The 22,401-nt window shown below is 41.8% G+C and overlaps 1 protein-coding gene across 4 annotated transcripts; it reads right to left on the bottom strand.

Annotated features, from left to right (window-relative positions):
• Positions 1-454: 454 nt before the first annotated feature.
• LOC133502713 (proton myo-inositol cotransporter-like) lies at positions 455-22,195 on the bottom strand. 4 transcript variants are annotated; one of them, XM_061823807.1, is made up of 13 exons: positions 17,673-17,828; positions 16,980-17,452; positions 14,612-14,771; positions 11,174-11,388; positions 8,598-8,706; positions 8,364-8,527; positions 7,010-7,124; positions 6,795-6,920; positions 5,160-5,278; positions 3,962-4,114; positions 3,591-3,763; positions 1,710-1,778; positions 455-1,568 (listed from the first exon to the last, which is right to left on the bottom strand). In XM_061823807.1, exons 2-13 carry the CDS (start codon positions 17,398-17,400, stop codon positions 1,560-1,562), a joined length of 1,833 nt encoding a protein of 610 aa, XP_061679791.1. In that variant the 5' UTR covers positions 17,401-17,452; positions 17,673-17,828; the 3' UTR covers positions 455-1,559. The 4 variants fall into 4 exon arrangements, with proteins under 4 accessions (XP_061679791.1, XP_061679790.1, XP_061679789.1 ...); XM_061823806.1 differs by lacking the exon at positions 17,673-17,828 and adding an exon at positions 22,104-22,195 and having other exon boundaries at positions 455-1,778; XM_061823805.1 differs by having other exon boundaries at positions 455-1,778.
• Between the last annotated feature and the right edge of the window lie 206 nt (positions 22,196-22,401).

Genomic DNA, 22,401 nt, shown 5'->3' with positions numbered 1-22,401 from the left:
TACGTCATAACCAGCGGACCACGCAGTCGGAGTCATTTAATAAACAATTTGTCTAAATTCATTTAAAATGGATTTGTAATGATGTCGATCGACTTAATTGTCCTCCGATACTTCAATAACAAATGTTCTGTGTTCTTTGAACATAAAACTATCAATAAAATTACGAAATTAAACGTGCACTACATTATACATGATGAATGCAAATAACGTCACACCTGGAGCAGGTTTTGCTTTTTTCGTCTTTTTTTTTTTTTTGCTCATCTGACGTTCCATCGCTATGGTAAGCTGTCCCGGCGGTTGCTTGGTGCTGTCAGGGGCATGCACAAGCACGTACGAAGCTCAACATTGGAAGTCAGTGCTCGGTGTAGTCGGTGATTGGTGAAGTTGGTGATTTGCTGACATCTCGTGTCTGCGAGATGTGACGCCCTTTCGATGAAAAAGACAAGCCAAACAATAAAGAACATTCCTTTTATTTCATACATGTGTGGAGAAATCAGACAAATATCTTAAATTATTTTAATTCCTATCAGGAACAAGAGGTTACAAACCATACATATAATTAAAAAAACAAAACGTGAATTTTGGTTTTCAAACAACTTCAACATCTCAAAAAATATTTTACAATTCAATATGATAAATTGTGTAATTACATTTGAAATATCATTGCATCACTGTCCAATGAAGAACACCTTACATTGTGATTTTATTTTCACCCTCGCCCCCAATAAGGGGGGGCGGGGAAACACAAAATTTGGTGCTTTTTATTTTTTATTGGACAGCCACGATGTATATAAATATTACTTTATTAAAAATAAAATCACAGAATAAACCAACCAGATCCACGTACGACTTTGCAAGTCTTGGGCTAGCCCCTATCCTTTTTATTTTCCTAATTAACCTCCATTGTGCATGAGCCACCCCACTAACATTATTGAAGGAATTATTTTATCATTTAACATGTAAATAGTACACATACATAATCCATCCATTTCATGGCAATTAAAGAAGAAAATACAATGACAAATCTGATAAAAAAAAAAACACTTATAAGACAAATGCATGGTGCTGTGGTCTTGAAATTTGAAAAAAAAAAAAAAGAGTGCCTTTTTCACAGGAGTGGGCAAATTGTCCGACGTGCTGCATACTGTAAAGCCAGCTCAGTTCTTGAAAAAATTATCCTGTAATATTTGTTGTATTTATTTAAGTGCCCCCAATAATGGTTTATGAAAATAGATTCATTCAAAATGTATTCATTTTGCTAAAAAAGTTCATTATAATCCAATTAATGGTCAACCAAAAAAAAAAAAAAACGATAAAAGATAAATACTTTATAATTACAGTAAACTATTTACGTACACATGTCCCTTGTCTATGAATCCCCTGGCTGATCTATCCCGTTCAAAAATGAAATGAGGCCCTTGAGCAAAATAGTTTCCCCACCCCCAGCATGACATCTGGTCTAGCAAGTCGGACTGTCGAAGCTAGAGGCGCTCTTCTACCTGCCCAAGCAAAGTGAAGGCGGTGTGGGGTTGAAAAAAGTGCTGCGTACACAAACTTGGTCATTTCAGCTGTGAAAATAAAACAAGGCACAATTCAGAAAAGTGACAAAAGCAAGAAATTGAATGTGGTTCTACCTTTTTGCATCAAGGTGCTTCAATACTATACAATATTGAGGGGTTTTTTTTCTCCATTTTTAATTGTTTACTTACAGTTATTACGGATATGCCATTTTCCAAGCCCACCGTCCCGTAGTCCACCGGGCTGAATTCCGGACTTTTCTAAAAACATTTCAGCGGCTTTTAGTGTCGGTTCAAAGACTAAAATAAAATGAAAAGGCTTCATAAAGTGCAACAGCAAGCACCAAAATGTGTCCCAGGAATGTGTTTCAAAAAAAAAAAAACAAAAGCCACACTTTCCACTGCGGAGTCCAGTTCACCTAGGTACAAGGGCACAAACAAACTGTTTCCGATTAATTCCGTTTCCAAATCAATTCTCTGAAAAGCAGACTATTGCTTGGCCTTTCCGCTCATACCGCAGTGAACTGAACTGTTCATGGAAACAAAATATTAACGCACAGCAGTACTCTTGCCACGTCAAAAGAGTGTGCCACTAAAAAAAGTCGTACTAACAGTAACAGAGTCCTGCTGGTTTAACAGGATAACTGTCAAGTTTGGTTATCTAAAAAAATAAAACTGAAACCCTAATATGTCTTGAAACCCAAATTTTGACACTATAAAACTGAGTTTGAAACTTTAACATGAAACGCTACCCCTGTCTTCATACATTTTTCAGAAATCTGGTGAGAAAAATGTACAGTACTCTTGCTACGTCGCTGGAGTGTACCAGGAATAAAGTCACAGTACTAAAGTCAATACCTCTTCACCTTTAGCGACACAATTGCCCTGTTTTGTAATGTAAAGGTTGAGGGCTATGAGTCACCATCACTCGAGAAAGAACTGTAATCCTATGGTGTTTGTCAAACTTGTTTTTCTTTTGGGGTTTTTTTATGTGAACATGCCTAACCGAGGCATTGAATTTAATATCTTGGGAATCTAATCACACCACTCTGGACAAGCCACTACCTGCTTTTTACCAGTTATTGTAGGGGGGAGGGATGGGAAAATTGACACACAAAAAAAAATGCAATCTCACTGGTGTCTGCACTTTGCACTGGGAAAAGCAGACCACAACACTATAAACCTTGAATTAGGAAAATACCCACAACTACCTGCACTTTCTGCAATGTGGTTCATTGGAGCAGAGCAGGCCGTGAAAGACTGCTTTGGAACGATAGGCTAAGGTGGACTGCTGGGGTCTCACTATGGGAACATACCTGCACTACTGACTTCCTTAACTTCTTTACAGGCGTTGTCATTTCTTTAAGAAGTGCACAAGGTGTGTCAGCCAAGTGGCAGGAATTTCAAAACTAAAGAAATCCTCCGGCTTTTACTTCAGTCAGTGAAAGTTATGGAAGAACGTCTCGTGGCTGCTACACTGCGGCAACGCTCCTGCTCCCAATGACCTGACCATCCAACATAGCCTGACCGAGAAGAAAATTGTCGTCCTTGAGTACCGCTTACTTGACCCGGGCTCAGCCAACAATCCGCAGTCTCCACTGCACAGAGAGAAACCCTAATGTCACACCCCCTCAACTTCCAAAATTTTGCACGCTAATCGCCATTGGTCTTACTCTGGAGATTCGGATTTATGAATTTCTGGTATTTTTGTATTTTAATGAAAACATTTAGAGATAACGTCTTAGATCAGAGCTTTGAGGTTTGTTTTAGATAATAATAAAAAAAAAAACTGTTAATATTTGAAATTACAAGAATTTTGGAATGCCTGCTTAGCCTTCTGTTTGTTGTGGCAGTTTCATTGTGGAGATTACAGGAGCAGAGAATTGTCTGAAAAGTGCAAATTTTTGCTTAATCTTTGCTCCTCCGCACGCCGAGGGCAGGTGATTTTCATCCCAGCTGCAGCAGTCTTTACAAAAACAAAAAGCCAGACAAGAAAAGCACGAATCCCACCGCCAAGACCTAGTCTATGTCAGAAGCGTCGTTGTCGGACGGGAGGTAGTTGTTGCCTTTTACCCGGATGTACTGGATGTTCTGATTGGGGAGGTCTGAGGAGTGACCGCAGGAGCAGAACGGTCCCATGAAAAGGTCCTCGATATCCTCTAGCTGCAGGCCTTGCGTCTCGGGCAAACAGCCAAAGGTGAAGACCACGCCCACCAGGGTGAAGCCCATGTACACAAAGAAAATGCCTGAAAGAAAAAGCATTTGGTCAACGCTAAGTTCGACAAGCCATCCAAGTAACCCCCACCCTCCCCCCCCAAACACAAAAATCCTTTTTTTGAAAACTCTGACCCGGCCAGGAAACTCCTACCCTAAATTCTAACACTAGCCCGTGTTTGCAACCGTAACGGTAAACACAACCCTTGATTGAAAATGTATTCGGTCACCTTGATAGGTGATGAGCTCTGCGATGTGAAGGAAGGTGAGTGACAGGAGGACATTGAAGATCCAGTTGACTCCGGCTGAGCAGGCGTTTCCTGTGCTGCGTGCCCACAACGGATAGATCTCAGAGTTGATGGTCCAAGGCATGGGGCCCATTCCTGAAACACAAAAGGTCCCATTCTAGACCCATTTTGTGTTGGCTGGTTTTAACAATTTACATTCACGTTTCGACTGAAAAATAACAAAAACTCGTGTTTGGGGCTTTGTCGTCACAAATATGCCGTCGCCCGATTATTGCGTCTGTTCTGCTGTTGTGTGCCTTTTTTCTTTATTAGCTCCATAGACGCGCTCGGGAAATTTGAATGGCCCAATTTCAGGCCTCTTGGCAGGAAAACCTCTGACATCCACTCATCTGTGGACAATTTCAAATCATATTTCATGTTTACCGAGGGACTATAGAGCTAATAGATTCCAAATAAAAGAAGTTAGTTTGGTAATATGGCATTTTTAATCCCCAAGAGACCTCTTCAGTTCTAAATTTCATGGTATGGAGTCCCTCTTATTTATGCCTCAGTGGGTGTGAACTGCTCGCTGGGGTGGTCAACAATACAGTGTTGTACAACAATCAAGTGTAGTTCATGAAACAAGATTTATTGGTTAGTAATGTTTGATTTTTTAATTTTAAGACATCTGGGATTTTCAGGCACCAACCTTTTCATGCACTGCCAATTCAAAATAATGTGCTTTTTTTAAATAAAGGGATGGAAATTCTGTTTGTTTGTTTTTTGATTCATCAAATAAATAAATGAGTAGTAAATTATTAAAATAACCACTAGTTACAGCCCTACTTGGAAGCCCTCATCTTTTTCGATTCATATTTTAAAATACAGTGGTGAGACAAGGATGCTAAAATGTGGAAGTAAATATGTGCCACCAGGATTTTAATTTGAAATGCAATGAAATTGTAGCCAGTTGAATTGATAACACTGAAATACAACTATTGAAAATGTGATCACTTTGCATTTCAAATTCAAATCCTGGTGACACATATTTACTTCCATACTAAAATCCTTATTCAAGCCATTCAACCTGGTCTTCTTAATACCCTGAGAATAAGTGAGGTTTTGCCACGCCTAAGTACAATTTACAGCATGGTGGAAAAAAAAAAAAAGGTCTGATTCAAAAGCACGCTTGCAGACAGACCTGGAGCAAAAAAAGCCAGGTAAAGGAGGAGGCCCACCAGGACAATCCAAGAGTAAGATGTGGGGCAGAAGTTGTAGGCCCAAAATGGACCCTCCGGTGCATCTGTCACGTTGGCACACCTGTGTGATTGACATTGACATTTTACATAATTGCAGAAAAGGATTGCTAGGAAAATTATGACCATTGTGTCAGAATGCTTTGGTTAAAATACAATGTCAAGATAAAGATAAATCGATAAAGATAATGTAATTTATTCTGTTTTATTATATAACAATTGAAACATTTTGTCTGGCAAAGTTGTGAGAAATGCAAAGTTATTAATGTCCTTTCACTATTGTTCCTGTCATACTGTGATGGATGTTTTTGATTACACATTAACGGCAAAATCCTGTTTTTGTTTTGATCTCTCTTTTTTTTTTTTTTAATTCAAGCAAATTTTTCCTCATGTTTTTAAGATTGTAGGGTGAAAGCTGCAGCTGGCTACTAGTGCGGATTGAATAAGCGGCAGCAATGGGGAAATGAAATGTCAGTATTTGGAGGGTAATGGAAAATTGCCTGAAAGATATTGGGGTGAGAGGAGTGTTAATTAGTGATGCTTCCCATAACCGTTGAATACCAGAATGTATTGTGCAACCATGGCTATATAAGTTGTTTTTCACTCACTTGTTTTTCTGGTCAAGACGTCTTGACCGTTTCACTATCTTGTTCGCATGCATACACTCACTTGTTTTTCGCATCACTCACTCGTTTTTCTGGTCAAGACGTCTGGACCGTTTCACTATCTTGTTCGCATGCATACCAAAGACGAACATTGTTGTGGGATGTCTTGACAGTTATGGCTGCGTAAGATGTTTTTCAGAGCCTGAAGGACACGCTTAGGTGTCAATAGTAAATCAGGAAACAAACGTTGCAGCGCCAGGTGGGACGGGTAGGCCACTCGCCCTTTCTCTCGAACGCAACTGAGAAGTATAATAGAGAGATGCAGAATACAAACAGGTAGAGTCTGCTGCGGGTTTCGTACGGACGCCCAGCTGGTTGACAAGCGGAGCTCTACCTGGGTGATCGGCTCTCCACCTTTTCGGCATAAGTAAGGGGCTCATATGATTGATTTCATGCAATGTCAACTGTATTTTGAGAACTTGCATTTGGTGGAAATAAATATGCCAGTTATTGAGGCTAAATAGCATTTGGGAACGTTGGTCTTTTGTTGAGTGTCATCTTTGTCTCCTGAGCGCCGACCAGCACCGATCCTTTCAATAAAACATGGGGGGATAGTTCATTTTTGGACCAGAGGAAAAGGGAAGTCTGGGAGTCCCTGCTAAACCTTCTGCCCCTATCACTGGACCTCAAATAAGCGGAGGAAAATGAATGGATGGATGGATACATTGAAAATGTCATGAAATAGCCTTCAAATCTTCAACATCATTTATTAAGATTATATTTCACATTTTAGCTAATGAACTGAATTTCATAAATTACTTCAATCGTAGCCGAAATGTATTTCTTTCAAAGCTTACTTAAGTGGCTTTAATTTTTGGACCAATTTACATTTCGGCACCACTCACCTTCCTTGCAGTTGTACTCTAAAAAAAATAAGCATGTCAATCAAAATGTAGCATTATTATCTCAACCTACCGTCCCCACGCCGATTGCCCGGTGGACTTTGGATTGACAGGCAGGCAGCTGGAGTCAAACACGCTGCTGCTGTTCTCACGGTAGCAAAAGCCACAAGCGGGGTTCAACATGCAATCTCCACAGGAGCTGAAGAGAGCAACCGTGCATGAATTCAGGCCAGACGTACAAGATGGCAAAAATGAATATTACTAGAGGGGTACAGGGTGTGTTTTTACCTATATAATACGCAGGATGAGTTATGGGTGTCGATCGGACGTAACGTAACGGCAGGAGAGTACTGTGCTGCAAGCAAGAAACCCACTGACAAAACGGCGAGACTCAGAGCAGTACCTACAAAAAAAAAAAAAAGGAAAAAAAATCATGCAAAATTGGATTTTATGGATATCTTACTTGTTTTAAGGTTAGCTCACTTAATCGAAAAACTCGAATACCGTAATTTCCGGCCTATAAGCCGTGACTTTTTTTCCACATGGTTTCAACCCTGCGGTTTATGAGGTGATGCGGCTAATTTGTGCATTTTTATGTATTGGGCGCAAGGGGGGCACTCAAGCAGAAAAGGTAAGAGTGAAACCGGTGGAATATATGTGCCGAGGAAGTGACTTTATCTGGTCTGGCCCTGTTAGCGCTGCGCTGGCGTGTTACTGCCATGTCTCAGTGATTTTTACCGGTATGCTTTTTTTTTTAACCGGCGCTGTTAGCGCAGCATTTACATTCGCGTTTGTACATCGCTAGCGTGGCGGCTAACTACTACTCTCTATACCGTCTGTCTAAATATCTTGCGTTTCAATGTGGGCACTTGCAGTTTTTACATAGGTGCGACATATGTATGTACCAATTGGTATTTCCTTTACAAATGCACTGGGTGAGGCTTATAACCAGGTGCGCTCCGAAGGCCAGGAATTATGGTAATTCCATTCCAGGGATCATTTTTCCATATAGACCAGGGGCGTCAAACTCATTTTTGTCGCAGGCCACATTGTGGTTACGGCTTCCCTCAGAGGGCCGTTATGACTGTGAAACCATGAAAACCTTTTGCCTCATCATATTTACACGTGAAATTTATGAGCTAGTTTTGGAATTAGAGATCAAGGTTAATGTGTTTTTAAAATATTGCTGATGCTTGGGTACACAATAATGCTTCATTATCTCAACATTATCATTTATGATATGACACTTTGATATTTTGGTGCAGATGTTCACAAAAATCATGGAAGTTCATACTCATAATTTGCCTTTGCGGGCCACATAAAATCATCCGGTGGGCATGGATCTGGCCCCCGGGTCTTGAGTTTGATAGCTGTGATAGAGCCTAATTTGACCGAAGTCACACAAAATATTCTTTGTATGAATATGTTGGGTCAAAGTGGTAAGAACTAAACCAGAATTACTTTTTCAAAACACCCGAAAATATTCCAACTGCAGAAATAAAAATGATGAAGAAATTTAACATTTCTATTTTCTAAAAATAAAAAAATAGTACTACTGTACTCTCTTGGAAATAAAGAGAGTGTTCAATTAAAGTATAAACTTGTGTTAAATTTAGTTGAGTAGGGCACAGTCACAACTCACCCGTGAGGCTGGCCAGCGTCAGCTTCCTGCGTCCGACTCTGTCCACGAACCAGATGCTGAGGGAAGTGAACAGAAAGTTGGTCCCGGAGGTGACGGCCGACAGCCAGATGGCCCGTCTCTCGTCCCGCACGCCTGACATCTGGAGAATGGTGGCGCTGTAGTACCTAGGAGGAGGGGAAGCTCAAACGGGGTGCCAGGAAGTGACATCCGTCACACGAAAAGGAGAGGACCTACATGACTGTGTTAATCCCAGTCAGCTGCTGGAACATCTGCAGGGAGCACCCCACGAACAGAGCCCTACGGGTGGGCCCGTAGCTGAGGATGCGCAGGATGATTAGTCCGCCTGGAGGAGAGGAAACAAAATATTTACCGCTAACCCACACATTTCTTAAGTCTTCCTTCCATATTGCTCCCAAGTCTAACATATTTTCATGATTTATTTTTTCTCCAGAATCCTATATTTCCATGACAAAGTACCCAAATCAATGCCAAGATGTTGATAGATTGGTAGATGGGTAGGTAAGTAGGTTTATTTACTTAATCTATGAGTAATTTCAAAACAGCAAATAAAGCTAAGCACAGAGGATGACGCTACATCATACTACCGCAGGAAAACACACCCAAACACAAGTATATAATTGTAGTTTTAAAATTGCTTTAGGGAAAGAAAAAGAAAGTTGCATAAATTTATCACAACAGCCAATCTTATGCAACCAAAATTTCCAATATTTTTGCAATTTTTTTTTATATTCACGCTTGATTCATATATTTTCATTTAGATTTTTCTAGTACTTTAGTTTTTAAAATTTTTAAAAAGTGCAAGTGAACCACACATTTTCAAATTATTGTAATTAGTACTGACTAATATGGAAATCTCACAATATGGAGCAGTTTATATAGTTGATAACAATATTGCTTGTTACATTCAGTCACTCACATTTGAAAAATGTACTGGTGTGGTCAGTCACGCCCGCAGATATAAAGTTACGGGTGTGGTCCACCAGGCATGCCCTCAGATCAGATATAAAGTTGCGGGTGTGTGTTCTGTAATTATGAGTGTATCCCTTTAAGAGTGGAGGGAGGCGGTGTCAGGTAAACTACAAAGTAGAAGTAGGCTGAGCAGAGACAGTGTGCTTTTATGTTAAAAAAAAAAAGACGTCAGGGTGTGGTTCACTGCGCTGGATCGGTTTTCATGTGCGACAAGTGCACAATTGACTCCTCCGTAGAAATTGCGTCATCCGCGTCGCTGACCAATCAGAGGCCAGGGATCTGCATAAACCAAGCCACTTTTTGCACCCGCTGTTCCCTCAGACAACGTTGCATGGTCCAGTATAGCTTTTGTTAGCGTTATATCGCGTATTTGGGTTCTTTAACAATAGATATGGTTAAGAGGTGTAGTCACGGACTTTATAATAGTGACGATAGATATCCTGAAAGGCTAGTTGGTGGAGTTCAATTCGTACCCTTTCCAAAACCGAAGACCCTGTACGAAAAATGTCTTCGATGTATCAAACTTTTTGGAAGACCGCATCATCAACTGAATCCATCTAAAATCAACCGGAACAGAAGACCGAGTACGAAAAATGCCTTGGATGGATCAAACTATGTGGAAGACCGGATGATCAACTGAATCCATCAACCGGAACAGATATGTTTGCACGGACGTAAGCCCTATATTTGATTTTCAATACATGTCTCATATAAATGAATTAGCAGTTCTTCGCTTGCATAACATAGCTACGTGTGAATAATTGACACACTTGATCTGTGTTGAGCGATATTTTGCGATGATCTGACTGCACAAACGTGTCTCTGTTCGGCGGCTCCCGAGCTAAGCTAAACCGGACTAGCGAGTCCTAAAAGCCTTCGACGTGCACCGAGACACCAAGACTGAAGGAAGGATGTTTGAGGACACTATAAAGTAGTGATTGTCGTACTCGGTCGGGACATACGTAGGTTCGGCACTAATTCAAGAATAATTATTGAGGGGAGCGCGTGACGTTACACTAAGAAAACGAGAGAAACAACTCGTAAATCAAGCCTCACCTTCTTTTCCTTCATACAGTTGTTCACAAACAGCTATACAGATACACATACAGATTCTGCACACAAGTGTGATATGTAACACGAAAATAGGAAACTGTCAATGACGAATTCGTCTTTGGGTTATAATGTATTATATTATGCGGCTTCTCGGTCTTCCTCTGACTCCGGAAAGATCTCGCGCTAATATCAATGGTTTCTCCGTCGATATGCACGTAAATACCATTGAAATACCGCTCGCTGAAATACTTGAAGCCCTGCTGTCTGCTTTTCAACGATATTTCACTATTCGCTAAGAATGCGAGTGAGAAATCAGCTGGTAAATCGGACAATTTCATTCTAGTCTTTTCTTCCTGCGCCGCCATTTTTGCTAATTGTTTGTCTGAGGTTAGCACACGTGGGGTGACGTAACTTCAGGAGGCGTGGTTAAGTGCCCTGTACGGAGGGGTCAATTGCACAGTGGCGCAGCTTAGAGGGAACATTGGTCAAGACTACACAAAATAAGCGACATCTTTCAATACCTATGTATTTCTACTCGTAACAAATTTTACACGCGTGATTTTTTGTGCTCGACTGTGCAGACTTGCGCCCGTCAGATCAGTGACTGTACATTCCACTTTATTTTCAGTTTTTCTAAGAAAAATTATACTAACTATGACTGCTGTGTCTTTTGGTCCCTGACCCTCACAAATAGTTAAGGGTCACTTGTAGATACAAAAAGAAAAATGACACAAGGCTGCCTGTCCCACCCCCGCCCTCCTACTCACCTCCATGGCCCTGCACCTCCTTCTCCTCCTCCTCAATGCTCGTCCTGATGTAATCGAACTCCTCGTCCACGTCCTGGCAGCCGCGGATGCGACTCAGGACCTGGCGCGCCTCCTGTTGTCGACCCTTCTGCAGGAGCCAGCGGGGGCTTTCAGGGAGGAAGAGGAAACCCAGGAACTGCAAGATGGAGGGCACCACCGACAGACCCAACATGTACCTTGACCAATGAAAGGATATTGTATATTAGTGATTGGAGGCCACATACAAATACCCATGTTTAATAACTCACTCAGAATTTGCAATTGTATGATGATTGCAGCATCCACTTTAATTATCAAAAACTATCCGGCGTAAAAATTGTGCAAATATTTGTGCGTTCATCTGAGATGACACGCTGTGGCGACCCCGAAAGGGACAAGCCGAAAGAATTACACTACAAACTTGTTTTCCTTTTTACTTTAATCTATACCCCTAATTAATTTTAATCGATTATACTAAGTGGAGTGCGGTGGACGATTGGTTAGAGCGTCTGCCTCACAGTTTTGAGGTCGGAGATTCAAAACCTGGCCCTGCCTGCATGGAGTTGACATGTTCTCCCCGTGCCTGTGTGGGTTTTCTTCGGGCACTCACGTTTCCTTACACATTCCAAAAGGGATGTACCCTGCCTCCTGCCCGAAGATAGCTGGGTTCCAGGATTGCCGTAACCATTGTGAGGATAAGCCCCTCAGAAAATGTAAGTATGGATGAATTATACAAACTTGCATTTCCATAACTCCTGATTACCGGAATGTCCAGCCTACAATCCGTGACTTTTTTCACACACTCAACACTACATTTTTTTCTCACGGCCGCAAGGGGCACTCTTTTGGAAAAAGTAAGAATGAGATCGGTGGATCGGTATCGCATATTGTGGTTAATGTACGTGTCGTCAATTTCCTGTGTTTTAGATCTATAGTGGAATCCAAAATGACCTCAAACACCAGATGTCAAAGTAGAAGTCGCTCGCGTCACGCTGATGCTTCCACAACCGATTGCTCTAATCACCATTTTGTTGTTTGGTCAAGTGCGGCTTCTGTCTGTACATCGCTAATCACATGCAAAGCGCCTCTCACTGGTCAGGAGGTGCATCAAAACTTGTTGAGGATCAGGAGGAAAAAAAAGCAGCTCTTTGAACATAAGTCACTTTCTCTTAGTACAGAATATATTCTTGCTGAATGACATACATGGTGCGACACCTTTGTCCCTTAAGTAATAATTAATATTCAGTCTTAATGTGTTCTGTGTAAAATGACAAGCTAACATTAAACTAATTAAAGGCCTTAATTGCGTATGTGTTGCAAGAGCGCGAGGACTTAACACAGCACAATACACAAGCAGCTCAATTTGAAAAATGTTAAAACTTTAGAGCGGTGTCGCAGTGACGTTAAAAGGCGCAGCCAATACAAAGGGAGCGGGGGGTAATTTTGAGTTCTATAATGGGAGGATTGTACAGTAAAATGCATGGGGAAAAAGGTTCTAGTTCGTCTTTTTTGGGGGGGTGCACAAGCACAAAAGTTAGGTGCAGACAAATTTTCAACATTGCATGTTCAGAGATTCATCATTCATTCAGAATCATACCGTCCATAAATATATTATTTACCGTAATTTTCGACTTATAAGCTGCGACTTTTTCACACGCTTTCAACTCTGTGGTTCATGCGGTAATGCGTCTAATTTGTACATTTTTTCTAACGACCGCAAGGGGGCACTCGAGCGGAAAAGTTAAAGAGTTAGACCGGTAGAATATACGTGCCGAGGAAGTGACTTTTACCAGTCCGCCCCTGCTAGCGCTGTGCTAGTGTGTTCCTGCTGTGTCTCAGTGATTTTTACCGGTATGTTTTTTTTTAACCAGCCCTGTTAGCGTGGTGCTAGCATTACCGTTAGCGCAGCAAGGCTAACATCAGCGTGGCGGCCCTAGCGTTAAACTGTGTACCGTCTTTTTTTTGTAAATATCTCGTGTTACAATGTGGGTTTCAATGTGGGCACTGGCAGCTTTTACACAGCTGTGGCATATGTGTGTAGCAAATGGTATTTCCTTTACAAATGTACTGGGTGAGGCTTATCACCTAACTCTTGTGTGAGTTTCTTTATTAGTGAGCCTTTCGGGAAAAATGAATACACAATGGTGAGTTTGGCAAAGGTTTATTCATGTGGATCTCGGGCCTGGGGTAACAGACAGTCGGCGCAAACTTTCCAACACCAAATCTCAACCAAATGTGGTGTGAAAAGGCATTAATGGACAAACGCTTGCACACACTTTGTTTCTTGTCTCACGTCAAACACGTGAAACTGACTCCCACAGTTTGAGAGGAGGAAATAGCATAAGGGAGGTGTACAAATGAAGGTCGGAAGCTAAAGACTTAGTAAAGCTGTAAATGAATTATAAACAAATACCGTAATTTCAGGCCTACAAGCCGCGACTTTTTTCACACGCTTTCAACGCTGGGTGATACGGCTAATTTGACCATTTTTTTCTAACGGCCGCAAGGGGGCACTCGAGGGCGAAAGGCAAAAATGAGACCGGTGGAATACATGTGCCGAGGAAGTGACTTTTACCGGCCCTGTTAGCGCTAGCGTGATGCTGCTGTGTTACTGGCGTGTCTCACTGATATTTACCGGTAAGTTTTATTTTAACAGGCCTTGTTCGTGTTAGCGCGGCGCTACTGCTAGCGTGGCGTTAGCATTAAACTCTTTCCGTGTATCATCTTTCTTTGTAAATATCTCGTGTTTCAATGCGGGTTTCAATGTGGGCACTTAGAGCTTTTACACAGCTGCGGCGTATGTCTGTACCAAAAGGTATTTCCTTTACAAATGTACTCGGTGAGCCTTATAAACAGGTGCGCTCTGTAGGCCAGGAATTACGGTAAATTGAAAGTATGTCACGCTGTGTTTGTATTTCATGGAGCAGTTCTGCTCTGTAGCTGACGGTGATCTACATTTTTCTCATTCATGCAGATGAATGTCAAAAAATATTTCAATTTAATCAAAATAATGCCTTGTCCTGGACAGTCTGAACCACAGGAAGTATTTACAAAGAACTTTAGAATTTTAAGAAACAAGTGTAAGAGTGAACAGAAGTTTACTCGTGGGAAAATTAATTTGCCTCCAATACTTTCAGGCCTCAAAGAGTCCTGCTGCTGCAACGGGAACAGAAGGTTAGAAGGAAGGGATATACATTTAATCAGGAATATGTAAGACAGGAGGAAAGAAGCCAACATGCTGCAGAGTCTCCTCGTGCAAAAAGAACATTTGAGACTGTACACTTAACAAAAGGCTGGCCCTAATTTATTTTTTATTGCCTTTACGACTCCGTGTAGTTGACGTGACAAGTGCGAAACTCAGCGGCCCAAACGCTGGCGCGTGATAACCAGATTTGACAAAGAGGTGAGACGTGCACATACCTCCAACCGCCACGGCTCATGTAGCTGAAGGCACCATCCACCACGGTGGCAATGAACTGTCCGGCAGTGACCAGGACGATGATCACCGTGACCAGCTGACCTCGCATGTGAGGGGGCGACACCTCGGCAATGTATACAGGGAGCGTCATGGAGGCCACGCCTGGTGGGAAGAATACATCAAAACACATTTAAGACCCACCCTGCCTTTAAAAACCTGCATTTTATTGTAGTGTTTATGCACATGCATGTGTCTTCAAGACCCTCGGACTGGTAGCGTGGGGTGCAAATTTGGTAAACCTGTGTACGAGTTAGACTTTTAGTCAAAGGGGTGAACATCTCCAGCTTCTGCATGAGGGTGTCCACTGGAGGTACAAACAAATAATACGCTAATCTCCATCTAACTCCGTGTCCCATGGACTAGTCCGAGCAACTCCACAGACGTTCAAGGAAAGCTGCGAATGCGGCAGATTAACAGCAAAAGTCTACAACATTCATCCAACACATTGTGGCAAATGATTGATGGGAGGAGCCATCAGACAACAACTAATTACCGTAATTTCCACCTTATAAACCACAACTTTTTTCCACACACTTTCAACCCTGCGGTTTATGCGTCAATGCAGCTAATTTGTGCATTTTTTTCTAACGGCCGCAAAGGGGGCACTTTAGGGGAAAAGCTAAGTGGAATATATGTGCCAAGGAAGTGACTTTTACCAGTATGTTTTTGTTTTTTTTTAACTGGCCTGTTAGCGCTGCGCTAGCGTGTTGCTGCTGTGTCTCAGTGATTTTTACCAGTATGCTTTTTTTTTTTTTTTTTTTTTTAAAACCAGCCCTGTGAGCACTGTGCTCGTGTGTTGCTCCTGTGTTACTCCCACATTTCAGTGATTTTTATTGGTATTTTTTTTTAACCGGGCCTGTTAGTGACACGCTCACGTGTTCCTGCTTTTTTTTTTTTTTTTTTACTGGCTCTGTTGGTGCTGTGCTACCATGTTGCTACTGTGTAGCTGCCGCAGCTGTTTTTTTTTAACCGAAATGTATATATTTTTTTTAACCAGCCTTGTTCGTGCTACCGTGTTGTTGCTATGTTGAGCTAAGATAAGGTATTAAAACTTTGAAAACTCTTTCTGTGTACCGTCTTTCTTTGTAAATATCTTGTGTTTCAATGTGGGCACTTGTGGCTTTTACAGGAGGTGCGTCTTATGTATGTACCAAATGGTATTTCCTTTACAAATGTACTGTGTGAGGTTTATAATCCGGTGCGCTCAGTAGGCCGGAAATTATGGTAGCAGCTAACTAGCCGGCCAGTAGAAGCAGAAGTTGCCAGCCAGCCAGCATTTATTTATTCATTTTATGGTAGAAAGACCAGTGCAAAAGACACCACAGCCACTATATGGCGGCAGATCCTGGTTAAAGTAAGCCATTTTAAATTTAAAAAGTGGTTGCCAAAACGCATCAACCAAAATGTGTTAGCGTACTCATTGTTGTGTAGTGAAAAAAATCTGCAATTGAAAAAAACCAAACAAACCTGTACTTAACTGCAGTGCTGTAGCTAGTTTTGACATCGTCAAACTGGATTTTTCATTTCAGCCTCGTGAGTACCAATTTTATTCTAATTTGCTAGTACATCCAAAAGGTTTATGGGGATTTAGAGGGTGTGTCTGTCTGCTGGCTTATATCTCGAAAAAAAAAACCCTCAGTGGTTGGGTTAGTTCTAAGTCAAGATAGAATTAAATAAAAAAAAAAATATATTTACCAATGACCATTGACCAAAGAGCCGTGATATAAGGGTGCAGTGTTCTCCCAACCCCAAAAAATACCATTTTGGTATAGCCATGAAAATGGTCGTTAGGTCAAAGGGACGACTTACAGAAAGTTTTGGTCAAATTGCATAGAAGGCTGAGATGGGAAATCTTTTATGGGGATTGATGGTAATTACAAAAAAAATGAGGTTTAGTTTCTCACAAGCAGACATCCATTCAAAACATACAGGCAGCTCCCCTTGCCCACTAAATGTGGCTATTGCAGTTCCTTTGTTAATTATTTTTCCCCGCTTTATTCAAGCAGTAGCATATACAAACCTTGTTGCTCATACGTCGAATTTTGACTTGGAACACAAATTGGAAAAAAAAGTCATTAATTGAGATACCTCTGGACTTGCATCAAATCTGATTTTTTGTTGTTGTTTGGATTGTGCGAAAATGCATTTCCTAACAATACACCAATTTTATTCAGGCTGATTAAGAGTTAAATTTCAATTGCGTTCATTCACACCTATTTGCATAAATCCTCATTGATCCCAATGGAAAGTTTCCAACTATGTACATTTCCAGAACTGAGCAAGACTATAGGCCAGCATCCCAAAACTCACCAATCCCCAGGCCGATGATGATCCTTCCCACCAAGAGCACCTCCTTGTTGGGGGCAAATGCCATGATGAATCCGCCGATAGTGAAAGTGAAACTGGCCAGCAGCGTGCACTTCCTCCTCCCGAGGAGCCCGTTGAGGTAACCGCCGCTCAGGCTGGTGATGGCGGCCGCCCCCACCGTGCTGGAGACCACCAACTCCTGCCACAGGGTGTTGAGGTTCATCTCCCGCTTGAGGAGCAGCATGGCCCCCGACACCACGCCGGTGTCGTACCCGAAGAGGAAGCCACCCAGGGCCGAGAAGAAGGCCAGCACGTACACGAAGCGCTGGGTGCGGGGGTTCCGGGTCAGGGGGTCCAACGACGGCGAGCTGATCAGATGCCGCTCGCCATCGTCGTCCGCCGAGTTGCAATTCTTGATGCCCATGATGTTGGCGAATCTGCTTCTGCTCGACCGCGTCAAACTGTACTCATCCTGCCTGTTGCACATGGGAAAACGGGAAGGAGGGGTCAAAACTCGCACGGGAAAAAAACAACTTTTCCTTAACCTCTCACTCGGCAACTGTCAAAATCCCTCCAACCTTTACATGGCACTCGTCGCTCACTATTTACAAACCGTCTGGTTTTTCAAGAAGGTTCTGATACACTAAATTAACAATAAGTTTCTTTCAAAATTTTCCACTCCGCATGAAAACTCACTCGAGCGTCGCGTAGCGTGAAGAGATGGCGGCGGAGGAAGGCAACTTCGGGCGGACTAAATTATTAAGCTATTCCTCCCAAGCTATAACAAGCGACTCCCGAAATCGCTGTGCCGCCATGTTTACGCAACGTCACCATGGATTAGACCCCCCTCCCCTCACGGCCAATAAAACGTCATTTCTATGCGTCGAATGTACCGTATTTCCAAAGTTACTATTGCTATTAAAACAGGCAATTTGTATTTTACTATATTGTCGTATTTTGAAGTGTTATAGTTGTCTGGCTGTCATAGAGGTGGCCAAAGTACTTAAACTCTATACTTAGAGTAAAGATATCTGTTGGGGGAAAAGAAATCACAATTAATAGAAGTACTGATTCGTCTCCCGTGCTTTAGTAAGATTGACATGATCAAAATATAAATATACAATACCAATTTTGACAACAGCATTAAAAATAATAATCCATCCATTTTCTTTGCTGCTTATCCTCAAGAGGGTCGCGGAGAGTGCTGGAGCCTGTCCCAGCTGTCAACGGGCAGGAGGCGGGGTACACCCTGAACTGGTTGCCAGCCAATCGCAGGGCAAGGAACATTAAAAATGATAATACTGATCTTGGCGGCACGGTGGAGCAGCTGGAAAGTGTTGGCCTCACAGTTCTGAGGGTTCAATCCCGGACCATCCTGTGTGGAGTTTGCATGTTCTCCCCATGCCTTCGTGGGTTTTCTCTGGCCACTCTGGTTTCCTCCCACATCCCAAAAACATGTAACGTTAATTGGACACTTTAATTGCCCTTAGGTGTGATTGTGAGTGCGGCTGTTAGTCTCGATGTGCCCTGCGGATTGGGTGGCAACCAGTTCAGACCGTACCCCGTCTCCTGCTCGTTGACGGCTGGGAGAGCCTCCAGCACTCCCCGTGACCCTCGTGAGGATAAGCGGCAAAGAAAATGGATGGATGAATGGAATACTGATCATAAAAGAAAATATCCTTGTAATGAGTGACGGTCGTGCCTTGAATGGGGTCCTGTGCAAGAACCTTTTGCCCCAAAAGTCCAACCCTCCATTAAAATTGCACATCGAGTACTTTTACAGTTAAACTATAAGTAGATCCACACACTGTTATTGAATTTTTTTTTTTTACGAGAATACCAACTTAACTTGACGCTAACTTTTTTTTTTTTTAACCGTAAACAGTAAAGAACATTGTAATTGCAATCCTTAACGCTTTAGGTGGATAGCTGCATTATTTAAATGATTTTTCTAACTAGCAAGACTGGTTCAGACGATTTATTGGTTTCATTTTTTTTCATGGTTTTGTTTTCTTTGTTTTTTTATAGGTGTGTGTGATGATGGATGTGGCGATGTATTGTGCCCATTTTCTATAAATAGCACTGAGGAAACGTTCTTTCACTTACATTCTTCGTTGAAAGAGCAATTTATCAATTAACAATTTATTGTTCTTTTTCCTCTTTCATTGGTACTTTTTATTTTTATTTATTTTTAAGTTGATGAATGAAGAAAATGAGAGAGAAGGAAGAGTTGAAGAGGCAAGAGTGAAGGACCAGGAAGTGGAAATGATTACTAAGGGGGAAGTCAGAAAGGCACTACAAAGGATGAAAAATGGAAAGGCAGTTGGTCCTGATGACATACCGGTAGAGGTATGGAAGCAATTTGGAGAGATGGCTGTGGAGTTTTTGACCAACTTATTCAACAGAATACTAGCGGGCGAAAAGATGCCTGAAGAATGGAGGAAAAGTGTTCTAGTTCCCATTTTTAAGAACAAAGGGGATGTTCAGAGCTGTGGGAACTATAGAGGAATAAAGTTGATGAGCCACACAATGAAGTTATGGGAAAGAGTAGTGGAGGCTAGACTCAGGACAGAAGTAAGTATCTGCGAGCAACAGTATGGTTTCATGCCTAGAAAGAGTACCACAGATGCATTATTTGCCTTGAGGATGCTCGTGGAAAAGTACAGAGAAGGTCAGAAGGAGCTACATTGTGTCTTTGTGGATCTAGAGAAGGCCTATGACAGAGTACCAAGAGAGGAACTGTGGTACTGCATGCGTAAGTCTGGTGTGGCAGAGAAGTATGTTAAAATAGTACAGGACATGTATGATGGCAGCAGAACAATGGTGAGGTGTGCCTTAGGTGTGACAGAGGAATTTAAGGTGGAGGTGGGACTGCATCAGGGATCAGCTCTGAGCCCCTTCCTGTTTGCAGTGGTAATGGATAGGCTGACAGATGAGGTTAGACTGGAATCCCCTTGGACCATGATGTTCGCAGATGATATTGTCATATGCAGTGAAAGCAGGGAGCACGCAGAGGAACAATTGGAAAGATGGAGACATGCACTGGAAAGGAGAGGAATGAAGATTAGCTGAAGTAAAACAGAATATATGTGCGTGAATGAGAAAAGTAGAGGGGGAAGAGTGAGGCTACAGGGAGAAGAGATAGCGAGGGTGGACGACTTCAAATACTTGGGGTCAACAATACAGAGCAATGGAGAGTGTGGTCAGGAAGTGAAGAAACGGGTCCAAGCAGGTTGGAACAGCTGGCGAAAGGTGTCTGGTGTGTTATGTGACAGAAGAGTATCTGATAGGATGAAGGGCAAAGTTTACAAAACAGTGGTGAGGCCGGCCATGATGTACGGATTAGAGACGGTGGCACTGAAGAAACAACAGGAAGCAGAACTGGAGGTGGCAGAAATGAAGATGTTGAGGTTCTCGCTCGGAGTGACCAGGTTGGATAGGATTAGAAATGAGCTCATTAGAGGGACAGCCAAAGCTGGATGTTTTGGAGACAAGATTCGAGAGAGCAGACTTCGATGGTTTGGACATGTTCAAAGGCGAGAGAGTGAGTATATTGGTAGAAGGATGCTGAGGATGGAGCTCCCAGGCAAAAGAGCGAGAGGAAGACCAAAGAGAAGGTTTATGGATGTGGTGAGGGAAGACATGAGGGCAGTTGGGGTTAGAGAGGAAGATGCAGGAGATAGGCTAAGATGGCAAAAGATGACACGCTGTGGCGACCCCTAACGGGACAAGCCGAAAGGAAAAGAAGAAGATTGGTACTTTTTATTTTTGCATTCTAAAATGACTAATCTAATTAATTGAGTAGGAATAAAACTGCTGATCTACATAATAATAAGAATCTGCCTGACAGATTGCGGCAGATGGTCACACCCCACTAACTGTTCACATTGAATTTTAGTTCAAATAGCATGTTTTTAAAAATAAAAACACCACACGCCATCATTTCTCATAAACTCAACTTTCAGAATGGACAGAGTGTTCTAGAAATTCCACATAACTGATTCCTTTTTTTTTTCCACGCACACAAGCGAGACAACTTGTCAGACTTGTTTGCCAACATGACAGTTGACTGTATTAATACAATATTCATATTCTCATTGGAATGGCACTCCAAGCAATTTTTAATCAGTAGTTTTTTTCAATTTAGTGTTCATTATAATCTGCTTAAAAACCTGCTAGTTTGTTATTGTTTTTAAATCATTTTAGAAAACATTGTCTACCATTTTACTTTTTACCTACAGAACACTTTATTATCCAACCATATGCTACTCAATTTCATTCACTGAGGTCTTGGAGATAAATCTTGTCATTCGCAGGCGACATTTTACATTATGAACACGGACTAGACTGAGCCTGTACAGTAGCAGAACAACCTGACAGATTTGAAACTACTTTGGAATTTTTTTTCTCCAAACCATTGCTTAAAAGCCACTTCTTCTTCAAATTCCCTGACCATGCATAAATGCCTGAAAGCTTTATGTCTTATCTATTTATTCCTTTCAATGGTAGCCAGTATTTTATTTATTTTTACTTGACGTTTTATTGTTTTCAACATCTGATTTACCATTTGTATTATCGGTAATGTGTTTTAAATAAAATAAATGTATTTTCAATGTGACTCCATTTGGATCGGATTGGGTTGGATTAAAGGTTGCTCATGGTGTGCTGTTTATTTATTTCTACCTATTATTGACTTCCAGTCTGGTTTCTAAAAAAAAAAAAACAAAAACAAAAAAAAACAACAACAAAGAACATGGTAAAAAAAAAAAATACCATAACACACCCGGAAATCTATCAGTACATCCGTTGTTTTTTTGTTGTTGTTGTTGTTGTTTTTAGCTCAAAGTGTGAATTTAGCGCGTGACGTTGATTTAGCTACTTTATTTGTTGAAGTGAATCATTCGTATCTTTAATATTCTCATAATCGGTAGCAACATGAAAAAAAAGTGGATTTTTCCAATAGAGTGTGGCGCCGGGGTATCCCGAGGCTGTCACCAGACACCGACGTAGAAGAAGATGTAGTGGGTGGGCAGTTCACATGACAAGTTTAAACAACTCTTTGCATACACACACCACGAAAAAAAAAAAAAAAGCCGCTCATAGATTTGACCAAACACGGTTACTCACCGAGTTTAAATGACGGAAGACTGACCGGAGAGGAGTTAATCCTCGGCGAAGGCTTCGTTTGAGTCTCGTCCCTAACGGGAAGTTATTTCCTGTTCCTGTACGGAGTCATATGATGTGACAGGAGGCAGGAACACGCCTGTGCGCCAGTGACTGTCAGAGGAGAGAGGACTCCCACACAACTACAACAGCAAAGACACACGCACACAAAAAAAGAGGAAGGCGAACGAAAGTTGACTCATTCTCTCGGTGAGACATGCGCGCCGATGCGTTGACTCGCAGCCTTCCACGCGGTCCTGTC

This window comes from Syngnathoides biaculeatus, chromosome 6, assembly GCF_019802595.1.
Source record: "Syngnathoides biaculeatus isolate LvHL_M chromosome 6, ASM1980259v1, whole genome shotgun sequence".
Classification (NCBI taxonomy): domain Eukaryota; kingdom Metazoa; phylum Chordata; class Actinopteri; order Syngnathiformes; family Syngnathidae; genus Syngnathoides; species Syngnathoides biaculeatus.
The sequence above is the reverse complement of the archived record's forward strand: the minus strand, read 5'-3'. Positions and strand labels throughout refer to the sequence as shown.